The 13,580-nt window shown below is 35.5% G+C and overlaps 1 protein-coding gene across 1 annotated transcript in view; it reads right to left on the bottom strand.

Moving 5' to 3' along the window:
- DNAH14 (dynein axonemal heavy chain 14) overlaps nucleotides 1-13,580 on the bottom strand; it is a 628,991-nt gene that overhangs the window by 371,201 nt on the left and 244,210 nt on the right. The window contains exon 37 of the mRNA XM_031935270.1: nucleotides 6,719-6,934. Within this exon, the coding sequence (XP_031791130.1) occupies nucleotides 6,719-6,934 (216 nt within the window). The remainder of the gene's footprint in view (nucleotides 1-6,718; nucleotides 6,935-13,580) is intronic.

The raw sequence follows: 13,580 nt of genomic DNA, 5'->3' as shown, positions 1-13,580 counted from the left end.
GCTCAGGATAGCTTTGGTTATTCTGGGTCTTTTGTAGCTCAATATAAATTTTAGAATTGTTTTTTTCTATTTCTGCATATAATGTCATTACTATTTTAATAGAGACTGTAATGAATGTGTAGATCGCTTTGAGTAGTACTGACATTGTAACAATATTGATTCCTGCAATCCATAAACATGGAATATCTTTCCATTTTTGTGTCCTAGTTGATTCATCAATGTTTCACAGGCTTCATTGTAAAAATCTTTCACTCCTTTGGTTAAATTAATTCCTAGGTATTTAATTTCATGTGTGGCTATTATAAATGGTATTAACCTTTGAATTTTTTTTCAGATTATTCACTGTTGGCATGTGGAGATGCTACTGATTTTAGTGTACTGATCTTATCCCACAACTTTAGTGATATTACCAGTTTTCATAGTTTTTGACGGAGTCTTTAAGTTTTTCCAAGTATAAGATAATATCATCTACAAACAAAAATAACTTAACTTCTTTCTTTCAAAGTTGGAGGGGCTTTATTTCCTTCACTTGTCTGATTGCTCTAGATAGGAGCTGAATAACAGTGAATAACAGTGGTTGAATAACAGTGGTAGAAAAGGGCATCTTTTTCTTATTCCAGACCTTAGAGAAAAAGCTTTCAGTTTTTCCCCATTCAGTGTGATATTAACTGTGGGTCCGTCATATATGGCTTTTATTGTGTTGGAGTATGTTCCAGTATTTAGACAGTTTTTATGATAAAGCGATGTTGAATGGTATCAAATCCTTTTTCAGCATCAATTGAAATGATCATATGTTTTTTGTCTTTCATTCTGTTGATGTGATGTATCAGAATCAATCAGTATCACACTGATTGATTTGCATATGTAGAACCATACTTGCATCCCTGGGATAAATTCCACTTGGTCATGATGAGTGATCTTCTTTATGTGTTGTTGAGTTAGTTTTGCAAATATTTTATTGAGGGTTTTTGCATCAATTTTCACCAGGGATATGGGCCTGTACTCTTCTTTTTTGATGTGTCTTTGCTTTCAGTATTAGGTTGATACTGGCTTTAGAGTTTGGAAGCATTCCTTCTTCTTATATTTTTTGGAATAGTTTGAGTAGGACTGGTATTAGTTCTTTAAATGTTTGATAAAATTCAGCAGTGAAGTAATCAGTTCTTGGGGCTCTCTTTGCTAGGAGACTTTATATTATGGCGTTGATAATTTTACTTGTTTTTGGTCTGTTCAGGTCTTGTCGTGATCCAGTTTTGGTAGATTGTCTGTGTATAGGAATTTATCCATTTCTTCTAGGGTTTCCAACTGACTGGCATATAGTTGCACATGGTAGCCTCTAATGATCCTTTGAATTTCTGCAGTATTGATTTTTGTGTCTTCTTTTTCATCTCTGATTTTAAATATTTGGGTCCTCTTTTTTTCTTAGAGTAAATGTCCATTGTCTTTTCAAAAAATCAACTTTTCATTTTGTTGATCATTTTTATAGTTTCCTTCAGTTCAATTTTATTTATTTCTGCTCTGATCTTTATTACTTCATCAATTTTGGGTTTGGTTCACTCTTGCCTTTCTAGTTCTTTAAGATGTATCATTAGATTATTTATTTGGTATTTTTATATATATATTTAAAATTTTTAGCTTCTTTTTTCTACTGCTCTTCTTTATTTAGGGTCCAAGGGATCTTTAGTCAGTAAGTAATGAATCCTGCCAGGACTGGGTCTTGCCTTCAAGGCAGTGGGTTCTCTTCTGTCCCAGGGTTTGCCTACATATGTCATCCAGGAGTTAGGGCCTCACAACACTGCCTGGTGCCCTATCCTACTGTGACTGAGTTGGTATTCAAGTTGTAAGACCAAGTTCTCCTTACTCTTCCCACTCTTCTCAAGCATGATGAAGGAATCACATTTGGATCTGTGAGCTGCACAGCCTGGGGTTGGGGAAGGTGTGGTGCAGGCACTCCCTTTGCCACCCCAGTTGGTGTCTTAATAGGTTTCATGCCCCCCAAGTCCACTGGCTCTAAGCCCATCATAGCACTAGGACTTGCCTAGGAGTTGCAGTCCTTTATGGCCTACACTGCCTGTAGAGTTAATTTAGGACGTCAGAGTCCTTTAGCCTACAGTGACAAGGCTTGCTGAAATTCAAGTTCTGACCACTGGGATGGGCTACTACCCTCTGGCTAGGGCAAGTCTCAGTACTCCTTTCATGGGCATTGGCTGAATTCTGTCTGGTGCTGGCAGCACTGAGTTCCAAAGCAAAATCCCATAGTCACTATGCTCTCCTCCCAAGTGCACAGATTTTTTCTCCATACCACACAGCTGCTGCTAGGGGATGGCAGACCAATGACATTGGCAATTCAAGACTGTCTCTCTTACCCTCTTCAGTGCCTTTTCCAGTGATATGAAATTAAAGCCAGGTACTACAATCACATACCTCATTTTTGGTTCTTATGAAGATGAATTTTTGTGTAGACATTTCTTAAATTTTGTGTTCCTGTGGGCAAGTGGGGATGATCTATGGAGGCTTCTATTTGGCCATGTTGCTCTGCCTCCCTTATTTGTCAGTTTTTTTTAAAAAAACACTGAGATTTTGGTTAGAAAGATATTATTGTATACATTAATTTGGTAGGGATTAGTATTTTTATGATGGAAGTCTTCCATATGGGAATGTGGTGCATCTTTCATTTATTCAAGTTTTCTCAATTATATAGGTTTCCCTGCCCCACTCTCCATAGGACAAGCTCCTTTCTTCTACATTTATCGAACTGTATTTTATAGATTTGTACCACTCTTAGTATAATTTTTTCTATTTCAACTTCTAACTCAAAATTATTCGTACAAAGAATTTTATCACAGCCACTGTGCCATATTGCTTATCAGTTGCTGAGAAAGATGTAATAAAATCTATGATTCCACAGTTGTCAATTTCTCCATTAAATTCTGTCAACTTTTTCTCTGTATATTTTCACATTATGTCATAGGCACATATTATTTTATAATTGCCATCTTTTTCTGCAAAAATATCACATTGATTTATTCTAATTTTATAATACTTTTTGATATGTGATATGTCTTACCACCCTAATCCTTTCTCTTATTCAGGAGTGTCATGGACCATGTATGTTCCACATAAATTTTGGAAACAGTTTGTCAAGGTCTTAAAAAAAATCATCTCACTTCCTTATTTAAAAACTTACCACAAAGCTATAGCAATCAAGCATAGTATTTACAGAAACACAGACATATAGATCAATGGTACAGAACAGAAAATCCAGAAATAAATCCTTACATTTATGATCAACTGATTTTTTTAATAAGGGTGTCAAGATAATTTCATGGAGGGAAAGAACAGTTTTTTCAACAAATATTGCTGGAACACCTGGATATCCACATACAGAAGAATGAGGGGGTCCCTGATTTACACCCCACACAAAAATTGACTCAAAATGGACCAAAGACCTACATATTAGTTGAAACAATAAAACTCCTCAAATAAAACACAGAAATAAATTTTTGTGATGTCAGTTATGCAAACTTTTTAATGATATGATATTAAGACAAATGATAAAGGAAAAAGTTAAAGACTTTTGTCCTGTAAAAAATTCCATCAAAGAAAGTAATGATGAACTACAGAATGAGAGAAAATATTTGCAAATCATATATCTGAATGGGAATGTGTATTGAAAAATAACTCTTAAAACTCGATAATTAAAGGGTAAGTAAGCAATTGAAAATAGGCAAGGCTCTGAACAGACATTCTCCAAAGGAAAAATACAAATGGCCAACAGCAACATAAAAATACACTCAACATCATTAGCCATCAGGAAAATGCAAATCAAATACACACTAAAGGATATGACTTAACACTGCACAACCACTAACTGGCTGTAATTAAAAAATAGACAATCACAATTGTTTTGAGGCTGTAGAGAAATGGGAGAAGCCTCTATAAAAAATAGTTTGGCAATTCCTGAAAATGTTAAGCATAAAGTGACCATGTGACCCAGTAATTCTACTCTAATCTGTATATATAAGAAATGAAAACCTACATTCACACAAGAACTGGTATGCAAATGATCATAACAACACTATTTATAATAGCAAAAAATAGAAACCACCCATGTGTCCATCAACTGAAGGATAAACAAAATGTTAGTTGTGAATATTATTCGGCAATAAAAAGTAATGAAGCACTGTTATATAAGGTACCATAGGCCCACCGTGAAAACACTATGCTATGTCAAAGAGCTAATCGCAAAGACTACATATTATATAACTTAATTTATATGAAATGTCCAGAATAAAAAATCTATAGAGATAGAAAGTAGATTAATGGTTTCCTAAGGCTGGTGTTGGGGAGGTGGGAGAAGATGGTGATTTGGGAATGGGCAGTGAATGTCAGTGATTAGAATGTTTACTTTTGAGTTAATGAGAATGTTCTAAAATCAGGTCATGGTGATGGTTATTCAGCTCTGGGAATATACTAAAAAACTGTTGAATTGTATATTCTGAATGTGAATTTTGTAACATGTGAATTATATCTTAACAAGGCTGTTTTGACAAAACCTGATAAAATTTTGATTAAAACTGCATTGCATTTATAGCTCAATACATGAAGAATTATCATTTCTGTATTAATGAGTATTTCCAAAAACATGGCTATTGTGAAGAATGCAGATGTAATCTGTCACAATGATACAACAGTGTAACTAGTAAAAGTCGGATGTGAAAAAAAGGTGAGAAGTCATTTGCTTACGTCAATATTTTCATCTAAAAGCAGGGTGCTGGTGATTCCAAGTAATTATTTAAAACTGAAAAGTGAAATAATATAATCATAAACCAACTTATAGTTGAAACAATGAGCAAAAGTAAGAATAAAGTAATAACAATATAATTTGCCCAAATCAGGTGGTAGAAAAATCAAAAAGGAAGTGGGAACAAGGAAAAGTATACTAATTTCATGATTACATACATGATAAAAGTGTCATAGATACCATCTAAATGGAAAATTAATGGTATTATATAAAATCATAGCTATAAAAGTAACACAAAGGAGAATAAAATAGACTATGGATCTTCCAAATTATCGGAGGGAATAAAGAAATCAAAGCAAAGAAAATACACACTGGATAATTAAAAAGAATCATAATATAAAACAAATGACAACAATAAGCCCAAACATATGTTACAACCAGTAATGTAAATGGAATAAACCTGCCTATAAAAATGCAAATATTATTTCACATTATGAAGCAAATGCTAAACTATCCTAAAAATAAGACAAACATCAGAGCCAATATTCTCTAATTACAATGCAATAAAAGACAATATAATAATAAAATCAGCAACAACATAAAGATTTCACTACCTGAGAACTTAAAAAAAACTCAAGCATTTCTTGCAAAGAGGAAACAAACATAAGTTGCACAACAACTATGAAATAAATCTTGAAAAAGAAGACTGATGAAGACAGACTATTATTCTAGATAGTAAAACCTATAATAAAGTCAGTATAATTAAAACTGTTTATTTTTGCTGGCCACAGACAGGCAGCGTAAAGAATGCAGAAATAGACCCAAATATAAGTATCTAGTATAATTTTATGTTAGTGGGAAAAAGATGAGTTGCTCAATTGTGTCAGAAAAATTTTCCATTTTGGAAAAATTCACTTACACTAAAATAAATTACACACAGATCAAAGGTTTAAATAGGTTTACTATATGTTTGTTATTATGCAACTATCAATTTACCATAATAATCTTAGACTAAGAATAACCTTTTTGGGGTGTGATTGAAAAGTTATAATCTATCAAAGAATATACTGATAAACACTTTCATACATTGGAGAAAATATGTGTAGCACATATGACAGATAAATGATTAATTACTTTTTAATGTAGAAAGGATTCTCATACCAATATAAAAATAGCAACAACCCAATACAATTTTATTTCCTTCATATTAAGGAATGTCTGGTTTTAAATCTCAATACATATTCCCAATATTATCTCCAGACACATATGAATTTCTACTTCACAATCTAGTAAATGTGAAATATTGTTTTCCCATTTAAAAAATCTTAATTAATCTATTTAGTTTTAATATTTATTCTTATTCTTTGAGATGGAGTCTTGTGATATCGACCAGGCTGGTCTTGAACTGCCAGGCTTAAGTGACCCTACTGCCTCAGACTCCAGAGGAACTGGGATTACAGGTTTATGCCACCACACCTGGCTTCTGTTTGGTTTTAAACATCATCCTTTGTTAATGTGTTTCATCTAATGAAATTGACCAGTAATCTCTAGTTAATGCTAATGAGAATAAAAATTTTCCTTTTTGCCATTTATATTTATTCTGTGATGAATTTTCTATCAAATACTTTATTCACTTTTCTAAAAAGAGTTTTTTAGTCTTGTTAGTTTGTAAGGTATTTTGGAGGTGCTGGAATCACTAGATCATTTTCCATTCAAACTTAATTCACTTTGTGCTCCTTTAAAAGCAAATTTCTTTAATTTCATTCTTTTCATTTACTGACCATTTTAAAATTCAATGGGAGATTTTCCATTTTTTAATAACTTACAATTTTTTTCTTTTTAAAAACTATTCATAGCATTTTAAAATTTATTTTTAAACTACTAGATATATAACGATGTTTTAACATCAGTCTTTGGATAAGCAATTAAATAATCCACATTAGTTAAATAAAAATATTAATTCAATACTAAACTTACATTGGATAAATCTGAGATTCTTGACTTTAGTCTGAGATCAATGTCTTTCTTTGAGTTCTTTGGTGTGTTAAAATATACATAACTTCGAATTGTTGCTGATAATAATCCATCAGTCCATTCCATAGTATTAGGATCCAGTTGTCCATATAGTTCACTGAGAGTGATACACTTTGGATTTAAAACACAAATGTCCACTTTTCCTTTTCTTCCTGAAATCTGAGAAAAATCCAGTGTAGTTTTTAAAGACACTAACTATAGAGCAATTATTTAGTTTATTTGCATTCTTATTATTAAAAGATTACAGGAGAAATCCTTCACACCAAAAAAAGACTATATAAAGGTAGCAATTTACAAGGAACAGTAAATATTGACCTGTTAAAATTAGCCATAATATACAAACCATTCTTTTAAAAAAACTGTAATCCTACAAACAGTACCCCCAGAAAAAATGGGAAAAAATCTGTGTCTAATCCAGGAACACAGTATATAAACTGGCATGTAATGTGTCTGGGGATGGGTTGAGTATAGAAGTGAGAGACAGTAGAAAACACTTTTAAGTTTAAGGTCAGAATTGGCCCTGAAATAAACCTTATTTGCAATATTTTAACCTGTCTTGCCAGAATATCTGGTCTCGTTTTACGTATCTCAGATGTCAGGCAGAAAAATTGGCAGGCACTTCTTCAGAGAGATTACAGACCTGTGGAAGCCTAGGACAAGAGATGACAGGTAGAAACATATGACAGACCATATAAGGCCTCAGGGAGAAGCCCGGGTAAAATCTTTGGGAAATTTAGATATTCATATAGGGGAATTCTGAAAGCCATATGCATCAAGATGTATGCAGAAAGACCTGCGATGAATTGAAACCTTCATCTTAGCTTGATCACTAGGCTCAGAGCAGGCACAGCTAATCAGTCAAAAACTACCCCAGCACAGAGCAAGTGTGAGGAAACTGGAAAGGAGTGTAAGAACAAGTAGGAACTACCATTAGGGAGATAGAAATAATAAAAGGGAACCAAATAGAGTTTATAGAGTTGAAAAATAAAATAGTTGAAATAAAAAATCAACAGTGGCATTCAACAGCAGATTTGAGCAGATAGAAAAAAGAATGAGCAAACCTGAAGATAAGGAAGCTGAAATTACTCATTTCAAGAGAAGAAAGAAAAATAAATAAAATAAATAGAGTCCAAGAGACCTATGGAATACCATAAAACATATCAATCTACATATTATAGGAATTCCAGAATAAGAAAAGAGAGAAAAAGTAGAAAAAAATGTTGGTAGAAATACTGGCCCAAAATTTTTCAATTAATGAAAGATATAAAATACAAATCTAAAAACTCATGAAACACCAAGAAAAATAAACACAAAGAGATCCACACATTATAATCAAACTATTAATGTCCAAAGGTAAATCTTTAAAGTATCAAGAGAGAGGCAATACAAGGGATCCTCAGCAAAATTAGAAGTAAATTCTCATCAGAAAGTACAAAGGCCAGAAGGCATAGGATGATACAAAGTGCTAAAACAAACAAACCAAACACCAAAACTGTCAACCAAGAATTCTGTATGCAGCTAAACCATCCTATGAAAGTGAGGGACAAACTAAGGCATTCTCAGATAAACAGAAGCTAAATAAATCATCCCTGGGAAACCTGCCCTATTGAAAATGCTGAAGGAATGGATAAAGGGATAAATGCTTCAGGTTCAAATGAAAAAAACAATAAACAAAAACTCAGACTCACAGGAAGAAATAAAGATCTACGGTTAAGGTAAATATAAAAGTCACAATTATTTAATTTTTAATTTGTAACTCCTCTTTTTCCCTATATAATTAAAAAATGCATAAACAATAATAATGAATCTATATTAATGGGTACACAATATATAAAGATACAGTTTGTAAAAACATAAAGCAGGGAACAGAGCTGGGAATGAGCAGAATTAATGTCTGCTATTGAAGTTAAGTTGGTATCAGTTCCACCAGATTGGTAGTTAAGTGTTTGCTAGGGCTGCCACAACAAAATATCACAGCCTGGGTAACTTAAATAACAAATTTATTTTCTCACAGTTCTGAAGAGTAAAAGTCTAAGATCAAGTTGATAGCAAGTTTGATTCCTTCAAAGGCCTCACTCCTTGACCCGCCGATAACTGCCTTCTCCCTGTGTCTTCATGTGGTCTTTTCTCTGTGCATACACACACCTCTGATGTCTCTTTGTGTTTGTAAATTTCCTTTTCTTATAAGTACACAAGTCAAATTGGATTAGGGCCTGCTGCAATAGCCTCATTTTAACTTAATCACCTCTTTAAAGATTGTATCTCCAAATATACTGTAATCCTCCCTTTTCTATAGTTTCACATTCTGTAGTTGCATTTACCTGTGGTTAACTGCAGTCCAAAAATATTAAATGCAAAATTCTAGAAATAAACAATTTGTAAGTTTTAAATTTCACGCTATTTTGAGTAGTTTCATGAAATCTTGCATCATCTTGCTCTGTCCTACCTGGGACTTAAATCTACCTGCTAATGTCACTCAGTAACAACTGAGTTATCAGATCAACAGAACACAAGAAGGGTGAGTACAGTACAACAAGATATTTTGAGAGATAGAGACCACATTCACATAATATTTATTACATCATATTTTTAAAAATTGTTCTATTATCAGTTTTCATTGTTCATTGTTCATCTTTTACCATGTCAAATTTATAAATTAAACTTTGTAATAGATATGTATGGGAAAAAACATAGTATATATAGGGTTCAGTACCATCTGTGATCCCAGGCATCGACTGGGGATCATGAAATGTATTCCCCATGAATAAGGGGAGACACAAACTGAGGTACTGTGGGTTGGAGATTTAACACATGAATTTTGGGTAGGGGGACACAATTCAGACCCTAACAAATGATAACTGCAATCTCCCAGGTAACTATTTTAAAAATGAGTAAAAAATGAAAAGGAAATGAAGAAGGAATCCAAATGCTACAATAGAAAAAAATAACTAAGATCAGAGCAGAACTGAAGGAGATAGAGATACAAAAAACCCTCCAAAAAATCAATTAATGCAGGAGTTGGTTTTTTGAAAAGATCAACAAAATTGATAGACCACTAGCAAGACTAATAAAGAAGAAAAGAGAGAAGAATTTAATAGACGCAATAAAAAATGACAAAGGGGATACCACCACCGACCCCACAGAAATACAAACTACCATCAGAGAATATTATAAACACCTCTATGCAAATAAACTAGAAACTCTAGAAGAAATGGATGATTTTTTGGACACTTACACTCTCCCAAGACTAAACCAGGAAGAAGCTGAATCCCTGAATAGACCAATAGCAGCCTCTGAAATTGAGGCAATAATTAATAGCCTACCAAGCAAAAAAAGTCCAGGATCAGATGGATTCACAGCTGAATTCTACCAGAGGTACAAGGAGGAGCTGGTACCATTCCTTCTGAAACTATTCCAATCAATAGAAAAAGAAGGAATCCTCCCTAACTCATTTTATGAGGCCAACATCATCCTGATACCAAAGCCTGGCAGAGACACAACAAAAAAAGGCAATTTTAGACCAATATCCTTGATGAACATCGATGCAAAAATCCTCAATAAAATACTGGCAAACCGGATTCAGCAGCACATCAAAAAGCTTATCCACCATGATCAAGTGGGCTTCATCCCTGGGATGCAAGGCTGGTTCAACATATGCAAATCAATAAACGTAATCCAGCATATAAACAGAACCAAAGACAAAAACCACAGGATTATCTCAATAGAGGTAGAAAAGGCCTTTGACAAAATTCAACAGACCTCCATGCTAAAAACGTTCAATACATTCAGTATTGATGGAATGTATCTCAAAATAATAAGAGCTATTTATGACAAACCCACAGCCAATATCATACTGAATGGGCAAAAACTGGAAAAATTCCCTTTGAAAACTGGCACAAGACAGGGATGCCCTCTCTCACCACTCCTATTCAACATAGTGTTGGAAGTTCTAGCTAGGGCAATCAGGCAAGAGAAAGAAATCAAGGGTATTCAGTTAGGAAAAGAAGAAGTCAAATTGTCCCTGTTTGCAGATGACATGATTGTATATTTAGAAAACCCCATTGTCTCAGCCCAAAATCTCCTTAAGCTGATAAGAAACTTCAGCAAAGTCTCAGGACAAAATTAATGTGCAAAAATCACAAGCATTCTTATACCCCAGTAACAGACAAACAGAGAGCCAAATCAGGAATGAACTTCCATTCACAATTGCTTCAAAGAGAATAAAATACCTAGGAATCCAATTTACAGGGGATGTAAAGGATCTCTTCAAGGAGAACTACAAACCACTGCTCAGTGAAATGAAGAGGACACAAACAAATGGAAGAACATACCATGCTCATGGATAGGACAAATCAATATCATGAAAATGGCCATACTGCCCAAGGTAATTTATAGATTCAGTGCCATTCATATCAAGCTACCGATGAGTTTCTTCACAGAATTGGAAAAAACTGCTTTAAAGTTCATATGGAACCAAAAAAGAGCCCGCATTGCCAAGACAATCCTAAGTCAAAAGAACAGGGCTGGAGGCCTCACGCTACCTGACTTCAAAGTATACTACAAGGCAACAGGAACCAAAACAGCATGGTACTGGTACCAAAACAGAGCTATAGACCAATGGAACGGAACAGAGCCCTCAGAAATAATACCACACATCTACAGCCATCTGATCTTTGATAAACCTGACAAAAACAAGAAATGGGGAAAGGATTCCCTATTTAATAAATGGTGCTGGGAAAATTGGCTAGCCATAAGTAGAAAGCTGAAACTGGATCGTTTCCTTACTCCTTATATGAAAATTAATTCAAGATGGATTAGAGACTTATATGTTAGACCTAATACCATAAAAACCCTAGAAAAAAACCTAGGTGGTACCACTCAGGACATAGGCATGGGCAAGGACTTCATGTCTAAAACACCAAAAGCAACAGCAACAAAAGCAAAAATTGACAAATGGGATCTAATTAAACTAAAGAGCTTCTGCACAGCAAAAGAAACTACCATCAGAGTGAACAGGCAACCCACAGAATGGGAGAAAATTTTTGCAATCTACTCATCTGACAAAGGGCTAATATCCAGAACCTACAAAGAACTCAAACAAATTTACAAGAAAAACACAAACAACCCCATCAAAAAGTAGGCAAAGGATATGAACAGACGCTTCTCAAAAGAAGACCTTCATACAGCCAACAAACCCATGAGAAAATGCTCATCATCACTGGCCATCAGAGAAATGCAAATCAAAACCACAATGAGATACCATTTTACACCAGTTAGAATGGCAATCACTAAAAAGTCAGGAAACAACAGGTGCCGGAGAGGTTGTGGAGAAATAGGGACACTTTTACACTGTTGGTGGGATTGTAAACTAATTCAACCATTATGGAAAACAGTATGGCGATTCCTCAAGGATCTAGAACTAGAAATACCATATAACCCAGCCATCCCATTACTGGGTATATGCCCAAAGGATTATAAATCATGCTGCTATAAAGACACATGCACAGGTATGTTTATTGCGGCACTATTCACAATAGCAAAGACTTGGAATCAACCCAAATGTCCATCTGTGACAGACTGGATTAAGAAAATGTGGCACATATACACCATGGAATACTATGCAGCCATAAAAAAGGATGAGTTTGCATCCTTTGTAGGGACATGGATGCAGCTGGAAACCATCATTCTTAGCAAACTATCACAAGAAGAGAAAACCAAACACCGCATGTTCTCACTCATAGGTGGGAACTGAACAATGAGTTCACTTGGACTCGGGAAGGGGAACATCACACACTGGGGCCTATCATGGGGAGGGGGGAGGGGGGAGGGATTGCATTGGGGAGTTATACCTGATATAAACGATCAATTGATGGGTGCTGACGAGTTGATGGGTGCAGCACACCAACATGGCACAAGTATACATATGTAACAAACCTGCATGTTATGCACATGTACCCTAGAACTTAAAGTATAATAATAATAATAATAATGAGAAAAGAAAAAATCAAACCAAAAGGAAATTTTGGAGGAATTGAGAAACAAAAAAGATACAAGACATAGAACAAAATCGCAAAACGGCAAAAGTCCATCATCAATAATCAAAATAAAATAGATCAAGTTTCCCAATAAAAACATAAAAGTGGGGGGCGGAGCAAGATGGCCGAATAGGAACAGCTCCAGTCTCCATCTCCCAGCGCGAGTGACACAGAAGACCGGTGATTTCTGTATTTTCAACTGAGGTACTGGGGTCATCTCACTCGGGAGAGCCGGACAATCGGTGCTGGTCAGCTGCTGCAGCCTGACCAGTGAGAGCTGAAGCAGGGCGAGGCATCGCCTCACCTGGGAAGTGCAAGGGGGAAGGGAGTCCCTTTTCCTAGCCAGGGGAACTGAGACACACAATACCTGGAAAATCGGGTAACTCCCACCCCAATACTGCACTGTAAGCACACCGGCACGCCAGAAGAATATATCCCACACCTGGCCGGGAGGGTCCCATCCCCACGGAGCCTCCCTCCTTGCTAACACAGCAGTCTGCAGCAATCTAACCGCAAGGCAGCAGCGAGGCTGGGGGAGGGGCACCCGCCATTGCTGAGGCTTAAGTAGGTAAACAAAGCCGCTGGGAAGCTCAAACTGGGTGGAGCTCACAGCAGCTCAAGGAAACCTGCCTGTCTCTGTAGACTCCACCTCTGTGAACAGCACACAGCTAAAGCAGCAGAGGCCTGTGCAGACGCGAACGACTCTGTCTGACAGCTTTGAAGAGAGCAGTGGATCTCCCAACACAGAGGTTGAGATCTGAGAAGGGGCA

Source organism: Piliocolobus tephrosceles, chromosome 1 (assembly GCF_002776525.5).
Source record: "Piliocolobus tephrosceles isolate RC106 chromosome 1, ASM277652v3, whole genome shotgun sequence".
NCBI classification, from domain to species: domain Eukaryota; kingdom Metazoa; phylum Chordata; class Mammalia; order Primates; family Cercopithecidae; genus Piliocolobus; species Piliocolobus tephrosceles.
This window is presented reverse-complemented; position numbering and strand designations above follow the sequence as displayed.